Source organism: Camelus bactrianus, chromosome 13 (genome assembly GCF_048773025.1).
Source record: "Camelus bactrianus isolate YW-2024 breed Bactrian camel chromosome 13, ASM4877302v1, whole genome shotgun sequence".
Taxonomy (NCBI): Eukaryota; Metazoa; Chordata; class Mammalia; order Artiodactyla; family Camelidae; genus Camelus; species Camelus bactrianus.
In genome coordinates, this window is record NC_133551.1 from 47,831,258 (window position 1) to 47,855,611 (window position 24,354).

General features: G+C 56.1%; 1 protein-coding gene across 5 annotated transcripts in view; it reads left to right on the top strand.

The window, feature by feature from the left end:
- The first annotated feature begins 6,099 nt into the window (after window positions 1-6,099).
- The window catches only part of SLC6A9 (solute carrier family 6 member 9), a 30,697-nt gene continuing 12,442 nt past the window's right edge, over window positions 6,100-24,354 (top strand). Inside the window, exons 1-4 of one of the 5 annotated variants that reach the window (XM_010948813.3) lie at window positions 6,100-6,362; window positions 11,840-11,955; window positions 23,379-23,535; window positions 24,117-24,248. In XM_010948813.3, the coding sequence (XP_010947115.2) occupies window positions 11,926-11,955; window positions 23,379-23,535; window positions 24,117-24,248 (319 nt within the window). In that variant the 5' untranslated portion in view covers window positions 6,100-6,362; window positions 11,840-11,925. Of the gene's footprint in view, window positions 6,363-6,613; window positions 7,119-11,839; window positions 11,956-17,370; window positions 17,553-22,559; window positions 22,682-23,378; window positions 23,536-24,116; window positions 24,249-24,354 lie in introns of those variants that run through there. The other 4 variants (XM_074376624.1, XM_074376626.1, XM_045511909.2 and 1 more) reach the window with 4 other exon arrangements.

Below are 24,354 nucleotides of genomic sequence, written 5' to 3' on the forward strand. Positions count from 1 at the left end.
CTACTTGAGTGCCAGCAGTTTTACCCACTGCTGCTCTTGCATCATCAGCACAAATATCAATGAAGTGAAAATGGCAAATAATAACTTAGTAGTATTATGAACATCATTTTTGCCTTGTGGATCCCCTGCAAGGGTCTTTGAGACCCCCAGGGGTCTGTGAATAAGACCCCAAGAACAGATAAGAACTGACATTCAAACTCAAATGAAAGAATTCAAATAGCCACATTTATTTGCCTTTTTAAATGACTTTTTTTTTTTGAGATATCACTCAAAGGTTTGTAAAAGGCTCTCAAATATCCCATGGAAAAAAATGAAAACCAACTCCATTTGTAGTACTATTTGCTTTACTTCCTCCAAAAAAAGTGGGGGAGAGGGGAGGATTAAGAACGGGGAGGCCCATGGGAGTGCATCAGGCATGTGAAGTCATCCATCATGTGTGTCATGGTGAGCAGACACAGTCCTGGGACCGCAAAGGCAAGTGGTGCTGGGAACTCAGGGCCCTCGGCCACCTTCCCCCACACAATCTCTCTAGCTAGCCACACATCCCTCTACAACAGAGTCACACACACACACATAGAAACACACATACACACACACCACTCACACACACACAGAGCTGGACTTTGCTATGGCTAACGTCACACAGCAAAAATAACCAGCTGAACCATGGTTACATTCACACAATACAATCTTATGCCTACACCAACGCCGCACAAAAAGTTCCACTAAACACCCAGTCTTATTGTGCTCAAATCCAATTCACACTATTTTATATTCACAGGTGAAGAATTTCAATGAGCACACACCCAGTTAGAGTGGCACTCCAATGATCAGTGTGGCACACAAAACATCTACAGGGTCACCCTGTGACAGTGTGCATATTGTTCACAAGGTGAGAGTGTAGGGTTTGAAGACGGGCCAACCTGGGTTCAAGTTCAGGTTCTACCACTTACTAGTTCTGTAACCTAGGGCCAGTTATTAAACCTGCCTGGGTTTTAGTTCTCCAAGGTGGAGATAATTCCTATCTTGTAAAGAGGATGTGAGGAAGACATAAAATAACCAGACAAGTGACAGCTCCTTGTCTGGCTAGACGTGCCCTGGGGATAGGGCTGTAACTGCCATGTATGGCTTGTGTCAGCAGAGGGCACCAGGGCTCTAAGATGTCAGTGGGGGGTGCTGGAAGAACCCTGCCAGAAAGTCCAGGAGTCCTGGGGAGTCTGGAGGCAAGTGCAGGCTGGGAAGGTGTAGGGATGTACATGGGGCTGTGCAGACTCTGGAAAACCCAGCAAGGCCCAGGCCACCAGGGTGTGCTGCTGGGCAAGGGGTACCTCCTGATCTCACCCAGGGAGGAGGGCGAGTACTGACTCTATACCAGGCCCCCTTCTATGCCTACTTCACACATATTTCTTCCTCACAAAAATAAGTGTGTGATAGTCACTACTAATCATCTTCCTCTGGAGGAATATTGAGGAAACTGGGTTCCAGTTTACCTGGCTATTAGGTAGAAAACTTGGGATAAGAATGCAGGCAGCCTGAATTCAGAATCCATATTCCTTTCCGAGTGGCCCCTCCCGCCCCTTCCTGGGGCTCTGCCAGGACTCTCCAGACCCCAGCTGTCTGCCCTGGAGCTCAGCCAGCCCCAGCTGACCCTTCTGCTCTTCCAGCCTGCTCCCTGCCTGCTCCCTGAGCTAGCCCACCTTAAGAAGCTCATCAGGCAAGTGGGGGAGATTGATAAGGCAGGGCCCCAGGGGCACGGCCTTATCCAGCCTCACCATCCTCAGCAACTGGGAGTTGTGGGGTGCTGCCAGCAGATGGAGCCCCACCCACTCAGGCGGCCATGTATCACCCATGTGTGGAGTCCCTGGTGTCACGGCCGTTGATGCCATAGCTCCCTATGATGTCATCACGTGCAGTCACACCATGGCTTCGCCTTCTCTCAAGGCTGAAGGGGTTACTCAGATGGGAGCTAGGGAAGTGGAGTCTGACAGCAGCCTTACCCAGGCTTCAGGTCAGCAAGCGGGGTTGGGCTGGACTGGGCAGAGGGGTGGTGTCAGGGTGGATGGCTATTTTTGGTGTTGGCTGCTCCACTTTTAGCCACTCCTCCCAATCCAAAGAGGCTCTGGGTTCAGCAGGAGTAGGGGCAGTGGGAGGAATCACCAGTCCCTCCACAGGGCGGCTCTGGATGTCAGCCTCTAGCTCTGGGCCAGCCCCTGCTCCCCACGGGGAGGTCTGATGCTGGGAAGAGGAGCCTTACAACTCATCCCTTAGGAAGGCAGTGAGGCAGGGAGGGATTCTAAGGATAGCCAGGTGTACGGACTCAGCCAGACTGGCTCTGACAGTCAGACATGCCAACTTGCTGACAGTTTGTGCTCATGGCCTCCCATCATCCCTGTCACACACTGGAAGACATTCATTCTTATGGCCAAGCCCTCGGCCACACATGGGCCACAGACCTCAGTGGGTCATGTGCCCCTCACTGGCACATGACACAGGCACACAGTCACATGTCCCATATAGGAGAGTAGGAACTCCTTTTCTCTCAGGGCCAAGTTCCTAGAAATCAGCACAGTTCCCAGCACAGAGCAGATGTCCGCTCATACAGGCTGAGCAAGTGGACATTCATTTACACAGTTCATGTGACCAGGGGGAGGTAGGACTGGAAGAAAAGCTACCAGATTTGATCTCTCCACAGAATGGGAGCATCCAGGAAGCATCACTGTTGTTTCCAGAACCACCCCCGGCCCCAGCTTCTGCGATGGCCATTCTCCAGAAGATGCCAGTCACTGAAGGGATCTGGGTCATGAGGGCTACCACTCCTCCCCTCCAGATTCCTCTCCAGTGAACTGGGATGTTGGTGCACCGAGAGCTGGTTGTTAGGAACATCAGGTGGTCTAGATGTTAGGCACCCTGGGAATTAGGCCCCCTGGGTGCTGGGCACTGGGTGCTCCGGGTGCTGGAAACTCGGGTTTGGGTTCTCTGCAATGTTGGGAGCTCTGGCACCCTTGGCATTGGGAATTCTGGACTTTGGGAGCTCTAAGCTATTTAGGAATCTTGACATGGAAAGTTCTGGACATCAGGGCTATACCCCAGACAGGGCCAAAGTCAGTATTTCCAATCCCTATGTCTCATTTTACCTGCAGCTGCTGAGGCCCGGCCTTGAACCCTGCTCTGATTCCCATAATTGGCTCATGCTGCCCCCATGGACCAGGGTCAGAGAAAGCACAACAGGATGGCCTGAACGGCACATGGAGCCCCAGAGACAGCTCAGATCTGGAACCAATCTAACCGGCTCTTTTGCATTGGGACAGGGCAAGGAAGGTGCCAGGCACTGACCACTAAGCTCCAAGGTCAAGGCAGGAAGAATCTGAGAGAAGAGCTTAGGTGGGCTTCTGCAGCTCCTGAGGCTGGGGCCCAGGCCAGGCTGCCACCCTCCCCCAACTTCCCAGAAGGGCCCCTCAGCACCCCTCCCCACCAGGTGCCCAGGGCTGCCAGCTCCTACAGTGTCTTCCAGAAGTGGCCCACATCTGTCCTTATCACTGTTCCCACCAGACATACACCTAAGCACACTCCCTGGGTCCCAACAGAGGCCTGGTTCCTGCAGGCTGATGTTGACAAGTGAAACCAGCCAGCACTGGGGGATCTGACGCCCGGGGCCTGCCCTCCCAGGAAATAGCAGCTGGAGGCTCCTGAGACACGCCCTAGCCCACAGTGGGTGGGGCCCGGCTGCTGCCCGTCCTCTGCTGCCCTGCCCCAGGAAGAAGCTCGCCAGTATGATGTCTGACCCCAACAGTCCTCCTGTCCGTCCTCTGGCCTGACCCCTCCACTCTCCCCACAGTGGCCCAGGCTGGCCATACCCTTCCCACCCTGTGGGCCATCTGCCCAGGGCCAGGAGCTCACAGCCTGGGATGAAGGCCATCCCAGCTCTGACCTGGGCTAGGCCCAAACCTGCCTCCCTTGGGGCCTCGGTTGGGTTGGAAAAAAACAGCTGCTTTAGTCCCTGTCTTGTGGAGACGGCTTTTCAAAAAAACAGAATCTTTCTCATAAACTTCCCCTCAGGACTCAACTCACTGTGTGGCTGCCTGAAGCCCTTTCTAGATCACAGAAGACAAAATACAAACATCTATATGCAAATATTCTTTGTGTTGTGTCATCTGTCTAGTAAAATCAACTTTCCCCAATACTCTGGGGAAAATCTTTTTCCCCCCACCCCATGGGCTAAAGTACTAGGCTGGCCCTGGCCCCAGATTAATCCCAGACACTCTTTCTTCCTGATAGAGGCTCAGAGGGCTGAACCCTGAGCACTCCACTCTTCTTCTAACCCCACCCCCAGCCACAGGTCCTGAGAGGCTCCTGGGGGTCTGGTTCTGAGCATTTGAGCCTGCCTCCCTTCATATGGGGTCCTTAGGGTGAGGCGGGAAGTCTCACTTTCTTCGGCCATGACAGTCTCAGAAGCAACACTGACACTCAGTGCCCTCTTCTCAGGCACCCCTACCCCCAGCCTACTCTTCAAGGGGAAAGGAGGCCACTGTCCCACCCTCTCACACTCTTCCTTGTCCCCACACCACTACCTGGGGGATTGTCCAGCGGCCTCCATCCTGCCTTCCCTGTGTGGTGGCCCTTTTAGACAAGCCCCAGGGGGAAGGAGGGAGGGAGCCATCACAAACAGAATTTATGCCCTAGCAGGAGAGGCAAGGGGTGGGGGTGGGGTTTTGACCAGATGTACCCAGTCCCTGGAGTTGGGCACACACACACCTCTACACAGAGCTGCTGCAGTGCACACACTCTTCCACAAACACAGACCCACCTACAGAAATCCACAGGAGCAGGGTGGGCGCAGGCACAACAGACTGCTCAAGTAGAGGCATGCGAGCACACACAAGACATCTGCAATCCGTTCACAGGAGGATATAAATCCCAAACATGCTATACCTGCTAGGTTTGGGGACAAAGTTAAAGTGAAAGATGAGATTAACATCTCCAGACCTTCCTAGATTTGATCAAGTCTCTAATGTGAATAGGTTGTCAGTTCTGAGTCCCTAGCGCCCTAGGGAAGGCTGGTGGAGTGAACTATGTGTGGCCTGAGAGCGTTCCTTGCTGCAAGTATCTGTGCCTGATACCTGTTATCTTGCTCAGTGCCTCTGGTTGTAAATTAATAAAGTGGAATCTCACTCATCAATTGATCCTGTGTGTGTTTGCATGTGTGAATCTGCCTCTTAGAGGCTGACTATCCTCAGGGAACAAATAAAACTGGTTTCTTGGCCAGACAACTGTGAGGAAGAGACTCAGGGTGCAGAGGAGAGACTATCTCTCTGTGCTGATCCCCTTCCTGAGCAGATGCTGGGGGCAAAAACAGTCCCTTGACAGTCAGTACTAACTGGTCATTCTCCTTAAAGCTGGTAGTGCTCAAGGTAAGCAAGTGTGGGAGCCCCTTTCCACCAATTGCCAAGCCTTGCTGCCCAGAGGCAGCCTAGAACAATGTGTTTTGTATATTTTGCAGGACAGGAAACTGAGGCTCAGCAAAGCTCCCTTTGGCAAAGTCTCCAGCTGGAGTAGGAACCCAGGTCTGTCTCCCCAGGGAGGGAAGAGGGGACCCAGGTGGGTGTCTGTAGCCCCTGTAATACAACTGCCAGAGTAGGGCTGACCAAATCCGTGGTCAAAGGAGGGTCCGTGGAGAAAGGACCCCCAGCCCTCCAGTTCCAAGGAGTAGGACCCAGGCCTTACCCAGCTGTGCCCACAGTCCCTAGCGGCACTGCTCCAAAGGGAATGGAATTTGCTCTGACTTCTCTCTAGGGGGAACGCAGGCGCAGAAAGCCGGGGGCCTTTCAGGCTAACTCAAGCCTCAGCACCCCGAGTGCCCAAGGCCTTCTAGCTTCATTCCAGCCTAGCCCGAAGGGGACGACATCTGCTTCCTCCAAGGGCCCCAGCTGGAGGGCAGCGAGGCAGGGACGGAGAAGGGGGCTCCTTTACAGAGCCCACTCCCAGGGGTTCGTGAGGATCAATCATCTAAAAGCTGGAGCGACTTGTAATTTTATTCCCTGGGAGGAGGAGCCTAAGAAGTCGGCCAGGGTGGGGATGAGATGGGGGGGAGGCAGGGCGGCCAGGGGAGCTGTTCAGAGAGGGGAGGGACTTGGCTAGGTCTCCCAAGCCTTCTTCACTCTCCAAACTTTCACCAAACTCTTGGCCCCCGCCTCCCCGAAACCAAAACACAACTAGCTCTGGAGGAGCGGCGAGTGGCGCGGCGGGGCGGGCGGACTCACGGCAGCACTGAGCCTCAGGAGGCTGATGCAACTTTCCCTTTAAGAAAACCACCTGGGTGCACCGCGGTGCGGACCCAGCACGCCCGGGCCGGGGGCTGCAGCATGGTAAGGGGCTGGGGGAAGGGGGCGCTGCGGCTGCGGCTGCGCCTCAGTCAGTCCTGCCGTCGGACACACAATCCGCGGGGCTGTGTGTGTGTGTGTGTGTGTGTGTGTGATCGCGCATGCATGCGGGCATCTGTGGGTAAGAGTGTGGGTGCACGCACGGGGATGGTCTGTCTCGCCGGAAAGGTCGGGGTAGGTGCGCGCGTCTGGGTGTCACCAGTGTCACCGAGGAGCTGAAGCGGGCAGGAACGGTGGCGCGGGGCGAGGGGGCGCTCCCGGAGGAGGGGGAGCTGCGTGCCGACTTCGGTTCGGTCCCGGGCGACGGGCGCAAGGATGTGCGGGCAGTGCCGGAACCAAAGCGTCTGTCTGAGGCGCCAGTGGGTCTGCGCGCCGGGGGCCTGCGGGCGACGAGAACCAGCGGGCCCGGTCTGTGCCCGGCATGCGAGCTCCGGCTTTCCATGTCCTCGCCCTGCTGGCCGGCCTGGCTGCCTATCTGGTCCCTCCAGCCGGCCGGCCTCCCTATCTGCCCGCCCACTCGCCGGCCGGGTGCGGGTTCCCGCGCGCCCGCAGGTCCCGGGAAGCCGCGACAGGGAGTCTCGGCGCCCTCGGGGTGTCTTTGTCCGCGGCTCCCGGCCACGGCTTTGGGAAGGGGCTATGCCCGTGGTGTTCTTTGGGGGCTGCTACCCCGGAAAGAATCTGCGTCCTCCCCACCCCAGCCTTCATTCCGGGTGCACGTAGGGCGAGCCCGGGCGGCCGCAGGTGAGAGCAGGGGCCTAGCAGCCCGGGGCGCCCACCCCTAGCCGGCGCCCCGCACCCCGCAGCCACTGCCGGGCGGGAGAAAGCGGCGGGGCCAAGCGGCGGGGCCCGGGCAGGGCGGGAGGGGGGGCTTTCCCGGAGGGCCGGGAGGGGCCGTAGCCGGCCCGGGGGAGGGGCAAGGGGGCGGGGACCTGGGCGCCCCGGTACTTTTCCACCGCAGGGACCGGGGGCGGGGCTGCCGCCCCCTCACCAGCTCAGAGGCCCACACGTGGCGGCTGATGTAACGCCCGCCCCCATCGCCTCGCACTCGGATTAAGGTGGACGCGCCCCGCTTCGAGGAATCGGGGCGCTCCAGGAGGTGCAGCAGCTCCGAAAGCGACCTCGCCTCTTCCTGCCGTTCTGGGGCCTCCTCTCAGCTTGCCGGCTGCTTCTTAAAGGAGCCGCGCCCCCTTTCGGGCCTGCTCTCCGCAGACCACGCCCTTCGCGGGTCACTCTTAAAGGAGCCGCGTCCCTGACTGTCTGACAGCTCTTGTACACAGCCAGGTTCTGTTTCTTTGCTGAAAGCCTGATGCTTCGGCCGCTAGGAGATAAAGGCTAGAGAGGGTGAGGAGTGGAGAAGTAGGCAAGAACCTAAGAGATTAAAGACCCTCAAAAGTGAGGGAGCATCAGAAGATTGGGACTAGTTATAGGAAGGGACTAATGGGTAGCACTGAGCATGCCTAAGTGTTTCCAAAGACCGCAGAGAAAACGCTCCCTTACTCGGCCTACACTGCGACTGCGGCGGTACCCGCTCAGTGCCCAGCTCCGGGCACACAGAAGAATCACACCTCTGCCCTAGATGATTTCTCCAGCTGGTGGGGAAAGCAGATTTGGACACAAATAACCATGCCGCAACGGCTGTGTGTGAGGAGCATGTTAATCAGATGTACACAGCGTGCTTTGTGTGTACCGTGGAAAGATTGACTGCAACTGGGAGGAGAAAAGAAGGCTTCCGGACGAGAATAGCATTGGGACAAGTTTTGAAGATGGGTAGGGTATATACAAACGGAAATGGGGACAAGGGTGCTCAAAAAAGAGGGAAGGCATGAAGCAAGAACCCTCCGGGAAGGCTGGATAGGTGGCCTACAGGTGGCCACAAGTGGCCACAGGTAGCCGACCTTGGATCTAGGCAGAACTGAGGTCCCTCCCCTACTCCTACAGCCTATCCATACCCTCCATCACAGCAAATGGAGATTATGCTTCCTCCACTATCTTTCCTGGAAACTGTGAGGTCTATATCTACCTAGTGAGGACTCCAGGACTTGACTCTTAAAATTGATTGACCTGACAGTCCTGTTTGGAGGAGAGGCAAGACTGAGCAATGAGACTGTAAAGGTAAGCCAGGGTCCTAAGACTACCCCCTTAGCATCACCCTTTGGTGGCTCACAGACAACTCAAACGCAGCTCACTCAGTCCTGCTGATCTTCTCCCCATTCCAAACCTGCAGCCTCTCCAGCATTCCTGTCTCACACTGGCACTGGCTTCTTCCTATTACACCTCCAGAAACCAGAGACCCCACCTTACCCCTCAGCCCCCAAGTCCAATTCATCTCCAAGTCCTGCCAAAGTTACTTTCTATATTTTTCTCAAATTTGTGCATCTCTCTCCACCCCATTGCCACCTTCCTGATCCAAGTCCCCTCATCTCTGGCCTGGCCTATTCCTAACTGATATCCTCTCTTCCACCACCGCCTCCCTCCAGTCCTTTCTCCGCACTAATCTAGGGTGATGTTTTCAAAGTGCATGCTCCATCAACTACTCCTCCTCACAGCTACAACTCTGCTTTAAAGACTTCAGTAGCTGCCATTGCCCTCAGGATAAAAACCAAAACTGAGGCCCTGAAGACCCTGACGCTGCTTATCTGTCCACCTTCATCTTTGGCTGCTTTCTCCCTGGCTACCTGAGCCCCAGCCCAATGGTCTTTCCACATATTATTTCATTTGTTTGAATCTCTCTTCCTCTTCTCTTCCTCACTATTGCCTAATTAACTCCCTCTGACTCTTAAACATCACTTCCTCAGGAAAGTCCTCGGTAACTCTTAGACAAGGCCAAGTTCCCTTGGTGTAAAAAGACTCTTTCACTTTCACACCCTTTATCGAAGGCTTTACTGATACACATTTGAGTCACCAGTTTCATTTGTTCCCCCAGCCTGTAAGCTGCAGCAGGGCAGAGACTGAGGCATTTTTGATGCCCAGCACAGGTCTGACCCAGAGCAAGCCTAAAATAAATATTTGGGGAATAGATGAATTGAATTGTGGCCACCCCCAAATGCCTGCTGAACAATTTAGGCCATATCCTGTTGGCTGTGGAGAACTCCTGGAGAGAACTGGGGCTTTAGGAGTTGGGGGAAGATTAATGGATTGGAGGGAAGGAAAAAGTGGAGGACGTGTAGTGGAGTCAAAAATGAAGCAGAAACTTCCAACTTCAGCAGAACATACAAAGGAAGTAGGATTAGACCCACCTTCCAGACTGAGAAAACTGAGGCTCGGAGAGGTTAAGTAAATTGCTTGAATTCACATACCTAGTGAGTGGCAGAGCCAGGTCCAGAGCCCAAACTCTTTATCACATGCTAAACTGACTCTGACCCACTGCTGGTCAATGGTGGCCCATTCTAGGTTAGGGGCAGGTCTGGTGCCTGAGAAATGTGGATGCCCAACCCCTAGGAGAGGGCCTGGTGATCAGGTGGTACTTTTTGAATGGATGGATGGGGCCATTTAACAGAAATGACAGAGGCAGGAGAAAAAGCAGGTGCTTTACATCCAACTTGCTGTCCTGGAAATGACCATAAAGCCGTCTTTTTTCCACTAATCTGTAAGCACCCTGCCCACAAGGACTGTATTTGCAGTGCTCAGAGATAGCACCCTGTACCCTAAGTTCCAAGACAGAGTATCCTCAGTTTACTCACCTGACCAGAGGGCATATTCACAACCCATGAGGTGACTCTTAATAATGCCATCTGTTGTCATTACTGTCATCATTGTCGTGATTATTTGTTGGTCGAAGAGAGATAGCTTTGAGAACGTCAAATCTACAGTTTACAGCTCAGAGGGAGGGGTGCTGTGAGTGAGGTGGACAAGGGTATGATCTTCTAGGGGAGCATAACCCCTCTTATCCTGGCTGCCTCTAGGAGACCAAAGCCATGAGCAGGGACCTCTTTAGGGACACCACACTGAGAGGCAGGAAGGCCAGCCTGGGTGACTAACCAAAGGGAAATGGTCACAAGTCACGTCCCCACTTGGCCCTGCCCTGAGGAGAAGGTTGTACAGAACACTGGTGGCCAGGGCAGAAGCCTCAGGTAGCCCAGGGCTGGTTTGTATAGGCAAAAAATAGCTTCTTCCTCTTTTCTAGCCTTCCGATGACTTCCTGGGCCTGTGAGTGAGACATGGCCCTTGAGGTGGACGCAAGTTGGGCAGAGTGGCACCAAACAGCCTTGGGAGTAGAGTCTGCTCCCTGGGAGGACCCAGAGAAGATCCCAGAGGCTGAGCCGGATCCTTCCTGGGACCAGGCTCTGTGGAAGTTGAATGTCCTTGTCCATCTGACCCCGTGTTTTCCTCCTGGGGAGGAATTCTTTGAGGCTCCCCCAAGGTTGTTTCCTCTCCTGTGACCTGTCAAAAATTCCCCCCTCTTCCATCTGTGGCTGGCATTAAACCTGCATACAGCTGCATGCCACATGGCCAAGCCTCCCATCTGTCCCCAGCCCCACATTGCCTCTCAGAGGCTTCCTACAAGACTCCAGCTGACTCAGACCCTCATTTCAAGGTTTCCTCCTTACCGGTTTATTTCCGTTCAACTCAGTTCCACCAACATTTCCTGCAAGATGAGTGCTGCCCTAGGTGCTGGGCGCAGAGGAGTAAATGAAACACATCCAGCCCTTCAGGATTGGCCAACCTGTGGTTGACAGACTTATAAGCAAATATGTCTAATATGAGTTGATAGGGACACTGGTAGAAGTCTGCACACCACAGAAAGGAGGAAAAAATTTGTTCATTCTGGGCTGAGGTCAGAGGAGTGTCAGGAAAAGCTACAGAGGAGAAGTGATACTTAAGCAGGGTCCTAAAGGATTTGTAGAATTTCACCTGGCGAATAGGAGCGAAGGTGCTAGGCAGGGGCCAGCCCAAGCAGGGGTAGGGAGGCATGCCCACACACGCTGTGTTTGGTGTGCCTAGAGCTTCTGGTCCAAGTTAGTGACATAACAAACCCAGCTGCCCTGGAGCCCGAGCTGCGTGGCACCAGGATAGGGAAGGAGCATCCTGGCTGCCTGGCTAGGGTGAGGTTGAGGAGGTTGTGCTGATCCAAGCTGACTCCCTCTCAGGGGAAAGGTTGAAGCCATTCATAGAGACGATGAAGGAATTGGACCCTGTCCCAGTTCTGTGTTCATTTTTTATCTTTTATAGAATTGGGCATCTGGAGAGTCAAAAATAGACCTTTGCCCATTGGGACAGGAAGCCTGGAGACCAAGGGATCCAGGGGAAAGGTTGGAAGAAGAGTGAGGTGGGGGCTGGATGGAGGGTCATCTGGAAAGGAGCAAGATGGGAAATAGCCTGGTGGAGGGGGGCCAGGGCAGGAGGGAAAGAGGGACTGCAAGCTGATGATCCGGGCCCTGTACTGTCTGTTCTGGAGAGCCCTCAGGGCCACACGTCCTGGCCTTCCTGGGACAGGTCCTCACCTCACTCTACTCTCTCCACAGTTCTTGAGGCCCGAGCTCTGAAAGGTGCTAGAAGCTGAGCCTGTGAGTGTGGTCTGGGACCCCAGAGCCCCCAGCCCACCGCCGCCATGGTAGGAAAAGGTGCCAAAGGGATGCTGGTGAGTACAGGGAAAAGGACAGTGGGGGGTGAGGGGTCCTGAGCACCATCCCCTCTGGGGCCTGCTGTCAGCTGCTTACTGTGACAGGACAGCCTGGGAGTCTCCATGGGGCCCCGAGTCTGGCACTGCCTGGGCTCCTGAGGGCTAGGGCTGTCCCAGGCTCAGGTGGGCAGTCCCTCACCCAGCTCTGAGCCCATAGCAGGGCAGATTCTGCCACAGAGCCCAAAAGGCTGCCAGGAGGCAGGAGATACACTCCCCATCCTCACCACAAGAGACCCTGGAGAGAAGGCTGCAGTTTGTCCTGCTGGAAGGACAGCAGGACACCTGGGGTTGTCCCCTGGTGGACACCCTGGCACCTCCACCCCCACTCCCACCTTGTGCTCTGCCTGCCACGGGGAGCATTCAGTATGTGCTCATCAAGAGGTTCTCAGACCCTGTCCGGTTTTTCTCTACTTCCACTCTGAAAAGTAGCACAGAGCATTTCATCTTGAATCCTGTCCTGATCTCGGGAAACTTCTCTCGCTCCCTTCCCCAAGCCACAATCCTCCCTTGCCCCAGAGTCTCTCTGAGAGGCAGCAGGCAAGAGCAGGGCCCGCTAAGTGAGGGAAGGCGGCTCACTGATGGACGGAGCAGGCTGGCACTGGAAGCAGGAACCAGGACAGAGATGCCAGATTATTACCCCAAGGGCAGTGGTTGTAGTTCTTCTCTTGGGATCTTGCTTTGGGAGCCAGCGAGAGTGGGCAGCTGTCAGGGGAGGGAGCCAGTGACTGAGCATGGCCCCTCCCTTGGCTCCTCCCTTCCCCACATCAGTCCCTCCTGTTGCTCTCATTCAGTGAAAGATTGACTGGCTCAGGGTCTCTGCTGAGCCCTCCCCAAACAAGCCCTGTCTCTCACTAAAGATTGCTGGGACTCAAAGTATTTGGTCCAAGGGGAATGGTCTGTGGGAGGAAGCTGGACAGTTCTGCTCCAGGCTGAGGACCCTCTGTCTTACCCTGTTCTGAACTTCCAGCATCCGGCCCCTTGGGCCTGCTCTGGGCTGGCCCCCTTCTGATTGGATGAACTAAGCTTCTCAAAGTATTCCTGAGCCAACCTGAACTCTGGGTTCTCAGATGTGGGCAGAGATGGAGGTCTCATGACCTGAATATTTGCTAGCAGTGGATGTCGTGAGAATCAGAAATGGCCTCGCCCTTCCTGGAAGGGACAGAATTGCCTTGGGTCTGTCGCAGGAAGCGGGGTGTGGCCCTGCCCCTCCCTCCATAGAGATTAGGAGTCCCAGGAAACTTAAGAAACCCTCTGAGTACTCGCTGGCTGCTTTGTTTTCTCTGGAGTGACCCTGAAAGGACTGGGGCCTGCAGGCAGGAGAGATGGGGGACCCACGTGGGCAGTTTAGGGAGCATGAATCACAATGTCCCAGAATCCCTGCCGGAGCTGAGCTTCCTAGACCCTGGGTTCAGCCAGCCAGCAGGCCAGTCGCTTTGTGGAAGGGAATGCTGCCTTGGGACGCCCGTTCCCAGCACCAGGATGTGCCTAAAGATAGATGGGTCTTGGTTTCCTCAATGCCCTCTGCTCTTTGACTTCTGCCCGCCACTGCTGTGACTGAGGCTCGTAGCATGTCCCCTGGGCACCCCCAGTGGTTGCTCGAGATTCTATTCCTGCCTTTTTCTCAGCTCTGCTGATGACCTTGGGCTACGCTATTCTTGGGCTCCAGTTTGGAACCAAAGCTGCCTCCATTCAGTGTTTGTCTCTAGGATACAGCTTCTGAGGAGGGCCAACTCCCCTAGTTAACCTAGGCAGCTGAATCAGGACTTTGTTAGGTGCCTGTGGTCCCCTAAGGGCAAATGACTAAGGATGCTTCTTCTCTGAATGCCATGTTGGGGCAGGATAGAGGGTGCTGAGGGCCATGCAAGTAAGCCAGTGGCACTTGGACTATCCCAGGTCTATGGATTCTGTTTCCATTTGTGCCCTGGTATGCTGGGAGTGGGCAGTGGCCCCTGCCATTGGGTCCTCACCTCCATCCCCCTTTGCCCCAGGTTTGGGGTGTGAGACATGGGTCTCTTCAGTGTCCAAAGACGCCCTATGTCATCCTTGGAGCTTCTGCTGGGCCCTTCATGCGGCCAGTGCCCCATGGAGGGCAAACCACTTCCCAGCACGTGCCCAGGCCCACATGCCTGCTGCACGTGTCCCTCTCCCCACTCCCAGCCCAGATGGTCTCTGCCAGGCCAGCTCAGCTGCCTCCCTCACGCCTCAGCAGCTCCTAGGACAGGGCTGTGCAAGAACCCAGCTGGCCAGGGTGCCTCCAAGCCTGAGAGCAGCTGGGATGCTTGGGGGCACCAGGGGGTGGGAGGTGGGGGTGGTTCTTTCATGGAGACCTAGTGACTCTGTACACATGTGGGTCTGGGCTGCTTAGGGCTCAGAGGACAGGGAGCTGGAGGAGAAGAGCCCAGGACAGGAGAGCCCCACTGGGTCAGTTTGAACTCCACGGCCTCACACCAAGTCCACAAGTTGTCTGACTCAGTCCCCTCCCCTGTGCCCACTCCTCCCTCGTACAGCCTCTTGGGCAGAAAGGCCTTGGTGAGCCTCACTGGCCTGTCCTCACATCTTTGAGGGCACCGGTTGCTTCTACCTCAGGGAAGCCTCGTGATGAATAAGAGCAGAGTCACTAGGGCCCTGGGTGCCTCTTCCTGGAAGGCTTTGCAAGCACCTCAGACCACCTGGGGCTGCCCCACCCTGACCTGTTCTGTTATGCTCTGATGAGAAGGTTTGGATACTTCTTGTTTGCAGTGTCCATCATAGGACTTGGTGCACAGTGGGTACTCATTCAGCCCAAGTCCTGGCATGTGGGAAGTGCCCAATTGGTACAGGCTTGACACATATTGGGAGCTCACCGAGCACAGGGCTTGGCACACGCTGGGCCCTCCCTTGGTAGAGGGTCTGTCTGTCACTAGGCACTCACCTAGCATGAGTCCCAGCATGTGATAAGTGCTCAGCTAGTATAGACATGGCACACACTGGGCACTCCCTTAGTGGAGTGCCAGGCGCACAGTAGGTACTCACCCTGCTCAGAGTTAGGCATATAATGGGTCCTCGCCTGGCACAGAATTTGGCATGCATGGGGCACTGGTCTAGTGCAGGACCTAGCACACCACAGGGGCTCACTGGCATGGGGCTGACACACAGTGGGTGCTTTCCTAGCATGGGTTTGACAGTGGGTCTTCTCCTAGCTCAGGGACTGGCACAGAGGAGGGGCTCTCTTAGCTGGGACACCCTGATCAGTGACTTAGATAATCAACTAGATGATCCTAGGTGATCCTAGATGTGCAAACCCCACCTCCCAATGAAATGGACACTTTCTAGATTCAGAGGAAAAGGCCCAACATTCCTCAGGCTTCCTCTCTGGACCCAGAACCTGCCCTCCATTTCCCTTGGTCTCCCTCCCATCCCCAGGCTTCCTGGAGCCCATCTACTCAGCCCTGTGCCCTCACCTCCCTTCACACGGCTTCCCTGCAGCCCTGCCACCCCAAGCACTTCTCAGCCGTGGCTCAGCAAGACTTTCCCTCAGAGTCACAGGGCACAACAAAGCCCCTAGACTCCTTAGCCCTCTGGAAGGATGCCCACTCTTATTAAGAAAAGTCAGAAGCGGGGTTGGGGGGAGTTGGCCTCCCTGAGTGGGGCTGGAGCAGCTGGATCCCACTAATGAGGCCTCATTACGGCCAGGACCCAGCTGGGCTCCTGCCGCCTCCTGTCCCCGTGGCCAGAGCCAGAGAAAGCTGTCCAGCCAGGGCTGCCTGTTCTGGGCACCCAGCCCAGGCCAGGGCAGCCAAGCCCAGAGCCCACCCTGGGTGGAAGTGAGCATTTGGGCATCATGGGTGACTGGGCCTTCCTGGAGCCAGTGGCCTAGCCAGGGCTTTGGCCCTCAGTCTGGGCTTGCAGGAAGTCAGCAGAGCGTGTCTGGGTACCCGGCTGCATGAGGCTGGCCAGGGAGCAGCTCAGTCACTGGGGTCTGAGGCCATTCTGAGGAGACTTACTTGAGCCAAGGTCAGCCCCCCTCTTCTCCCCCTAGATGGGCTTAATAACACATCTACCTCAAGGAGCTATTGGGAAAACTCAATGAGTTACTGCATATAAAAAGTGTTTAGGACGGCGTCTGGCTCATAGTAAGCACTTAGTATGTATTATCTAACACTATTATTATAATGCTCACTAGCTTCGATGAGTGGATACAATCCCCATTTTAGAGATGAAGAAACTAAGACCAGACAAGTTAAGTGACTTGCCTAAGAAGATAGATAGATAGATAGATAGATAGATAGATAGATAGATAGATAGATAGATAGATGATAGATAGACCAATAGATCGATTGATCTGCTTAGGCAGGAGCTGGGGTTTGACCCTTGGCCTGTCTGACTCTAAGGCCTTTGCCCTTTTTTTTCCTTTTAAAGTCATCTTGCCATGTTCCCATTGGGGTCACCACACTTACCAAACTCATGGAAAGCTGTCTTTTACAGCAGAATTTGTACGTCCTTCCATCTGACAGGTGTTTACTGAGATCCTACCACGTACCAGCCCCTTGGCCAACTTACCAGTTTCCAACTTATCAGTTGTGCCTTTCCTGGACCAGAATATTCATGCCCACCTTCCTGGGCATCAGCTGGAGACTGACCAGTGAGTGTGGCCTCAGAGAAGAGGGACTGGGTGGGTCTGTGTGATGTCCCACCCCAGTCATGTGCTGGCCTGTACCCAACCCATTCAGCACACACTCCCAGAGTGAACACCTCAGGTTCTGGGCATCACAATACAAATCCCCAAGGGTCTGTCTTCTGCAGCCCCACTTTGGACTCTGTGGTAGCTCTTGGCTAAGGCCATCTTTCTTCAGACAGGTGACAGTGCAGTTCATGGGGCCAGAGTATTTTTGCACGGTCAGTCACATTCTCCAATGGGGACGCTCCATCATCTTGGCTGGTTGGGGGTCCCTAGCTCCCAGGGGATTACTCCAGGGCCCCTTATCCCCCAGTCTGCAGCACTCTAGGAAGTCTGAGATGCTCTGGTAGTGCCCTGTGGGCTGCGCCCCCTTCTTCCTGCCCCTCCACTATCTCGAGTCCCAAGTGGCACCCAGTCAGCCTACCAGGAGCCCACCAAGTGCCAGGCCTGTGTGCTCAGAAGCATCTGGGCCCCAGACCCTGTTCTAGGTTGGGAGTGAGCCGCCCTCTCTCTCTGCTGTACCCGCTCTGCCTCACCCTGTGGTTGCGAGTGTGTGTGTGTGTTTTTTGTTCCAATAACTTGCTGGGAACAAGGGAGAAACACAACAAACCCCACGCCTCGCTCTAGCCGTGGAGCATCCGCGCTGGGCTGCAGGGGAACTGGCCGGAGGGGGAGGGCCAGAGGAGGGGGGAGGCAGAGCTTCGGGAGGAGATGAGGTGAAAGTAATTGATGCTGCCCAGCCGGCAGTGGAAGGGGCAGGGGATGCATCAGTGTCGCCTGGAGCTGGCAGAGGTGTGAATGAGCGGAGGAGACACGCACGCACGCTCCGCTCCAAGTGCTCACCCTGGGATGGCCGCGGCTCAGGGACCTGTGGCCCCCTCCTCCCCAGAACAGGTCAGTCACCTTCCAGAAGGTCAAGCCCCTCTCCCTGGTGCCAGGCAGGCTGGGAGGCTGGGCTGCGGGTGGGGAGAGGGGCTGAGTGGTCTGTGCCAGGGAGGGGCAGGCACAGCCAGCCAGCGAGACAGACACCAGCCAAAGTGACCCAGAAAGTTGCAACTGTGCAAAGGAGCAGGAAGAGTTAGCTGTGTGGTGGGGGCACGGGGGAGGAGAATGGGGGTGTGAGGGTTCCCCCAGCCCAAGGACCTGCTGAGAATCTGCTCTGTGTATCAAAGCTGCATTGTCCTAGCTCCCGGGGAGACGAGCCGGAGGTGCCCAGGAATTGTACTAATCAATACAGCCCCATTGTCTGTACCACGGCAGTTACTCCTATGGGGAGAGTGGGTGAGGGGGCAGGGGGACTTGGTACATGGACTTGGTAGTGAGGGTGGGGGAAGGGGATGGGGCAAGAGTTTGGCTGGAAGGAGAGAGACCCCACGGAACATTCACCAGTATCCAGGGCAAGGGCCCAGGTTAGGTGGGCAGTGGTGTACTCTCATCCCTGGAAGCCAGGGATGGGCAGGGATGTCAGGCACCGTGGGACAGATGGCAGCAAGGGTGAGGGGACTGGAAAAGCCACCTTACTTCCCTGTAGGGCATCCTGACTTGACCTTCAGGAGGGAAGAGAAGGAATGTCCTCCGGGGAGATGTGAGTTGGGTTTGGGAGAAGCATTATGCAGGGCTGCCCTCCACCCTCAGGACTGCTGGGGTCAGAAACCAAAGTTACTTCCCAGAGTGCCAACCAGCTGCCAGCCGACTGGGGCAGAGACTGCTCAAGGCTGCCACAGTGTAGGGCAGGGCTGCTGGGCTTCTCCAGGGCAAAGACCAGAGTCCATCCAATGGCCCCATCACTGCTCCCAGGGCCTGGAGTGGAGCCTGGCATCCCTGGGGTGCATCTTCTGTCTGCTGCCCACAGTATTGGCAGGTCACTCTCTGCCAATCAGGGCTCTGGGACGAAACAGCACAGGGCATGTCCTTGCCTCTCTCACCTCCTCCTGACAGGTGCTCTGAGGCTTTTCTTGAGGCAACAGGTACTAATAGCCCCTGCAGACTGCCCGGGCCTGGGGTAGACTTTCCCATGTTCCTGCTCCTCCAGCCCCAGCCCTTGGCTCTTTCCCATGTCTGGATAAACGAGGCCAGTTGAAAGATGGGAGGCTCTGTCATTGCAGGGCAGGTGCCCCCTGTGACTGACTGGACTAAGGGGAGAGAAGTTGGGGAAACAGGAACCGAGGGGTGTGAGGAGGTCACGGGGTCTCCTGAGGCAGCAGCCACAATTTACTGTCATAGCTGTTCTGCCTGAATTCCCCACTGGGGCTCAGAGAAAGTTGCCAGTGATCTGAATTTGGCTCAAGGTCAGTCTGCGATGTAGGGTCTTGCCTGTTCTCCTCCGCAAAGTTTATCTTGGATGGGACTTCATCCCTTGAGCAAACCCTGGGGCTGCAGAGTCCTGGACAAGAAGCCTGCTGAGTCCCAGCGGGACCCGCCCAACCAGGGCAACTCCAGGAGTCCTGAGTGTCCGCTGAGAGCAGAGGAGGGAGCTCACACTTCACAAAAATATCCAATGGACACTGCTCTGGCAGGGCGGGAGTTGGGAGCCGGAGCACAGGCATCGCCCAGGGTAGAAACCTGGGCTGTCTCTGAGTCTGGGCCCAAAAAGGAGGGGCGGCCGCGTGGTGGTGTTGGTGCCCGTGGCCTCTGGGAGCGGGCTCGACAGCATTGTTTCCTCTTTACACTTAGCTGTAGTTTCCAATTTTTTTTAATGATAAGCTTATAATGCTTTTATAATCAGAAAGAAAGCAATAACATCTTTTTTTTTTAACGTTGTTTAGAAAACTAGTGAGAACTAACGGAAAATACAGGGGAGAGTCTGAAATAGCAAATTCCAGGCCACGAGGAGCTACAGAATAGTAAGCGATCTATTGAGGTTGTCTGGTCTAGCCCCTGATTTTATATGTAAGGACACTGAATGCCAAGAGTGGAAGTGACTTGCCCAGGGCGCTGGGAGAGGAGGCTCTGGAAGGCTAGGGTTCTAACCCCCAGCGCAGGGTCAAGCCCAAGGTGCAGGGGGACATCTGGATTCTGCCATCAGAGCTGAACAGGCTTAATTCCAGGAGCTCCCTCAGAGCAGCGAATATGTAAAGGACTTATGTAAGTGACTGCTCAGTGTGGCTCACCCCTCGAGGTAAGGATGGGGGTGAGAGGTTGTGAACCCAAGACAGGTTGTGACATCCTTGTGCAGGGTTAGACACTGCTACCTGCAGGACCGCTTCTAAGGGCAGGGGCCTTGAGGGTCTTCTGTGTGTATGTCTGTGCATGGTAGGCTACATGAAGGATGATCAGCTAGCCCACCCCCTCAGCTACGGAAAGAATATCTCATAGCCTGCATTCTGCCCAGCCTGGGGAAGAAGCTGGGGCACAGGGCAGGGCAGTCCGCATCCTGGAGACCATCCACCAGGCCCATGGTGGGCGAGTCAGAGGTGAGGGTGGGGGCTACCCAGGGACCTGAAGAGGAAGGACAACCTAGAGGGATATCAGGCCACTATGATTTAATTCACCCCCCCAGGTGTGAGCGAGGGAGGGCGGTTGGGAGAGCGGCAAGGGGCGGACAGTGGGAGATGGGTGATGGGCAGGAGAAGCCTGGAGCCTGGCCAGTCGGCAGGGCTGAGCTGGGTTAGGCAGACAGGCCACCAGTCTGGGTCAAACCATGAGCACAAAGAGATTCTTTAGTGGACACCTCAGACCTGACAACCTCTGCAGGGACAGTTAATATCAGTGACACACCATCCACCCAGTGGATCAAGAAAATAGGAGGCTTAGAATAGGGAAGATTATGCAAGGAGAAAAGACAGTGGTACAGCATTGCCCAACTCGCCAGATATGGGCATCGCTGCCCAGGAAGGAAGTGGAAGGAAGTCCCCCAAGGGGGGGCTGGAGGAGGAAGGGCACTAGAGCCCTCAGGACCCCCGGAGGGACCCTTCTGTCCAGTGTACTTGCAGGAAGGTGGGCTTCCTCTGTCACCAGCTAGGCTGTCTGAACATAGATGGCACTGAAACTGAAGTCAGAGACCTGTGGACCAGGCTTCCACGGCAGCATCCTATCTGCAGCTCCTGCACAACGTATGGCGGGGCCGGGGAGCGGCAGATGGTGCTGCTTCTGCTGGGAGCTCCTCACGCCACTTGCAGGGCATCATTTCAACTCCTTCTGTGCTGCAGACCCCTAGTGTTGTTGGTAATTTCCTGCCTCAGCCCAACCCCCAACTCCCAGTTCCTCCCGGGTCACAGCCAGCAAGTTCAAACTGGTGTGCTGCTTGTTTATGAAGCGGCCACTGGCTCTGGAGGGCGCACTCAGGTGGCCACCTGTGGCCGTGGCTGGGGGCATCACCACCCTCCCTGTCCCCTCCATGCCAGGGAAGGAGCAGGACTCAGAGGTTCAGCTCTGGTGCCGCTGCACTTGGTTGCAGGTCTGGGGCCAGGAAAGAGTCCTTGAACTTCAAGCCTTGGGGACCTCAATTTCTGTAAGAGGCCTTGCCCTTGCCCTGCCCATGAGGCCATCCTGGACCCTCAGTTGTCTCTTTACAGCTGTGACCGCTGCTTCGTGACCCCACCCACGTACTCTGCAGCCGCCACAATCCCCCATTGTGCCCCTAAGTAAACAAGCCTTGGACAGAATAAAACTGTTATTGTAGGATCAACATATAGGAGCCCTATTTGGCTGGGATTTGTTTGGGAATGGATAAACTACCCTAGGCAAGCCTCACACGCTCTGAAAAAATGCCCCCCTGATCCTACAGTATTGCTAGGCCTGTCCCAAAAAAGGCCCTGGGAGGTGGTGACAGGCTTAGGCAGGATTCTGTAGGGACCTGTCACACTCAGACCATGAGCCACCCTCTCCCAGAGCCAAGGTGGCCTTCAAGTACCTTCATCAGGGAGACCTTCTGTGACCTCACCCTGCCCCCACCCCCACCCCCAACCCTTGTCATCCTTCCATGCTCTTGTGACTTGAGAAATTCCCCTTTGTGGTCACGTTGAAGTTGCACATAAAAATTATGTATTTGCTTATCTCATTGATGGCTTACTTCCCCACTAGCTCTGAGTGGGCAGGGGAGTGTTTTGTACACAGTAGGTGTTAGTAAACCCCTGTGGCTGCACAAGTGCATGTGCAGCCTCTGCCAGCTGGCTCTGGGTGCTCCTTGAAGAGAACAAAAATGCCACAGTTCCTGCTCCTGTGCCCCCAAACCTCCCAGGAGGGTATGAGGCTCAGTGTCTCCAGGGTCCATCCTGGATGGGGTGTGCAGGACAAGGGTGTCTGTGCTGTAGCACCCACGTGGTGTGCAAGCCCAGAGGGGCCCCCCATATATGCCCACTGTGGGAGCAAGGGGTGTATGTTGGGGTCTCCTGTGTCTGCCTTCCCCAGTGGGCCTTTCCGGAAGGCCCAGGGCCCCATGAAGCCATTCCTCCCCTCTTTTTTGTCAGTCAGTGTCAGGGTCCGACAGCATGTCAAAGCACCAGGCCCCTCTGTTATCAGCCAGCGTGCCTGTTGTCCTTGAATATGTCTCTTTCCAGCTGAGGGTCAGCATCACCACCGTGCCATCCCCCAGAGGCCATGCTGCTGGGTCTCTGATGCTGGGTGTCCTCCAGGGAGAACAGCCCATGTCTGAGAGGCTGTCTGTGCCACTCAAGGACCCCCTGGGGTTCTCTATTGGTGACTCCTGGTCCCTGGTTTGATTTCCCACTCACCTGGGAGGGGGTGGAGGGACATGATATGGGGGAGGGGGTGCTCACACTTACAAAGAGACTTACTGGATTAGTTCCAACCTTGGAGTTAGGGTCCTCAGTGGGGCCTCTGGCCACTCAGCCCAGCCCCCAGCTCCCCCGGGCCAGTCCGGCATCCTACCCTCCAGGCAGACCCCCTCATCAGCCCCTCCTGACCAGTTTCCCCCCTTTGCAGCCCACTGCCTCTCAGCTTAGAGACCCTTTTCCGGAGTCACTCCCTCTGTTTCCCCTAGCAGAATCTGTCCTCCAAGTCTGGCGTGGTGCCTACAACTCCGGTCTCTTCCCCCAACTCCTGGCCAGCACCCCCCAGCCCAGGTCAGCTTCCCCAGGGCCCCCTCCCCAGTCGTGGGCAGTATAGATGGCTCCCTTGGGCCCTCCCATCCTGAGTCCCAGAATGCCATCCCCAGGTCTGGCCCAGTTCAGTTGCTCCTCCCTTCCCCCACCCCACAGCTCAGCCCACCCTGTGCCCCCAGGAAAAAGCCTTCAGTTGGGGGAGGGGTCCAGCCTCCCCTCCCCCGCAGCCGCCTGCTGTGGGCAGCGTGCTCAGCCTGGTGATGTGGTGGTGGCGGGTGAGGGGGAGCTGTCTGGACACAGGCCCCTTTGTGCCCAGCCCGACTTGGCTGCTTGGTATGAGGCTCAGCTGCTCCCAGATCCTCACCCAGAAGGCAGAAGGGAGGCTTTGGAGGGGCTGGGGCTGGGGGTTGTCAACTCTAGCTCCCTCTCAGTGTCCCACCTCTCAGATGTTGGCAACAGCTCCTCAGGTGGGCTGGCACCCCTGACACGGGGTGCTGAGGGGCTGGGGAGGGAGGCCCCATTTGTGCCCTCTGGCAGCCGAGCTGTTCCTCCCCTCTCCCTTCCTCTGCCAGGCCTGCCTGCAGCTCCTGCCAGCAGAGGGGAGGCCCAGGGTGGTGATGGGCGCTTGGAGGGTCCTTGGTGTCCCCGCTGGGGGAGGCCCAAAGGGTCAGGCATTGAGCGCAAATGCCTTGCTGATGGTAGCTTCTCTCCTGTCCCAACAGAATGGTGCTGTGCCCAGCGAGGCCACCAAGAGGGACCAGAACCTCAAACGGGGCAACTGGGGCAACCAGATCGAGTTTGTGCTGACGAGCGTGGGCTATGCCGTGGGCCTGGGCAATGTCTGGCGCTTCCCATACCTCTGCTATCGCAACGGGGGAGGTACCCAGGGGGCACAGGGCCGGGGCCACCCGCATGGACAGAGCCCACCCACCAGGGCCCAGTGCCCCCTCCCTGGCACAGACCCCACTCCTGATAGGCTAGCCTCTCTGGCCCTGATCTCCTTTGCCCCCATCCCTGGCTTAGGGACCCTTTACCTAAGGCACAGACCACCCCCTGACCCTGGCCACCTGCTCACTGAGGTGAGGAGAGGTGGAGGAGAGGTGGTGAAAAGCACGCCAACCTCCCAAAGCTCCCTGTCTTCTACCCCCCACAAACGATTCAGGGCTATTTGAGGCTTCTAGTGATGAGCGCGTGTGGAATTGCTTGGTTAAGCCATCACATCCCACCCAAACATGGCAGCTCTAGGGTCTGGGTTCAGCTCAGAATAGACTTCCTGGGAGCCTCTCAAATTCAAAGACAGACCTCGAGCAGTGTGCCTCAGACCACGCTCTGACTCAATGCATAGGACCCCACTGGGGGGGGCCTGGCCAGTTCCGCAAGTTTTGCTGTTGGGTTCGGAGCAGGAAGAGGGCAGAACCCCCCAAAGCTGCGCCTGAGCCAGCCCTCTCCCTGCCCGCCAGGTGCCTTCATGTTCCCCTACTTCATCATGCTGATCTTCTGCGGGATCCCGCTCTTCTTCATGGAGCTGTCCTTTGGCCAGTTTGCAAGTCAGGGCTGCCTTGGGGTCTGGAGGATCAGCCCCATGTTCAAAGGTGAGGCCTGGGTGGGGTGCTCATGCACATACACGCCCATGCACACACACAGGCCATGCTGACTCACCCATCTGTATAAACACTGCCAACCCCTACGGAACCCTGG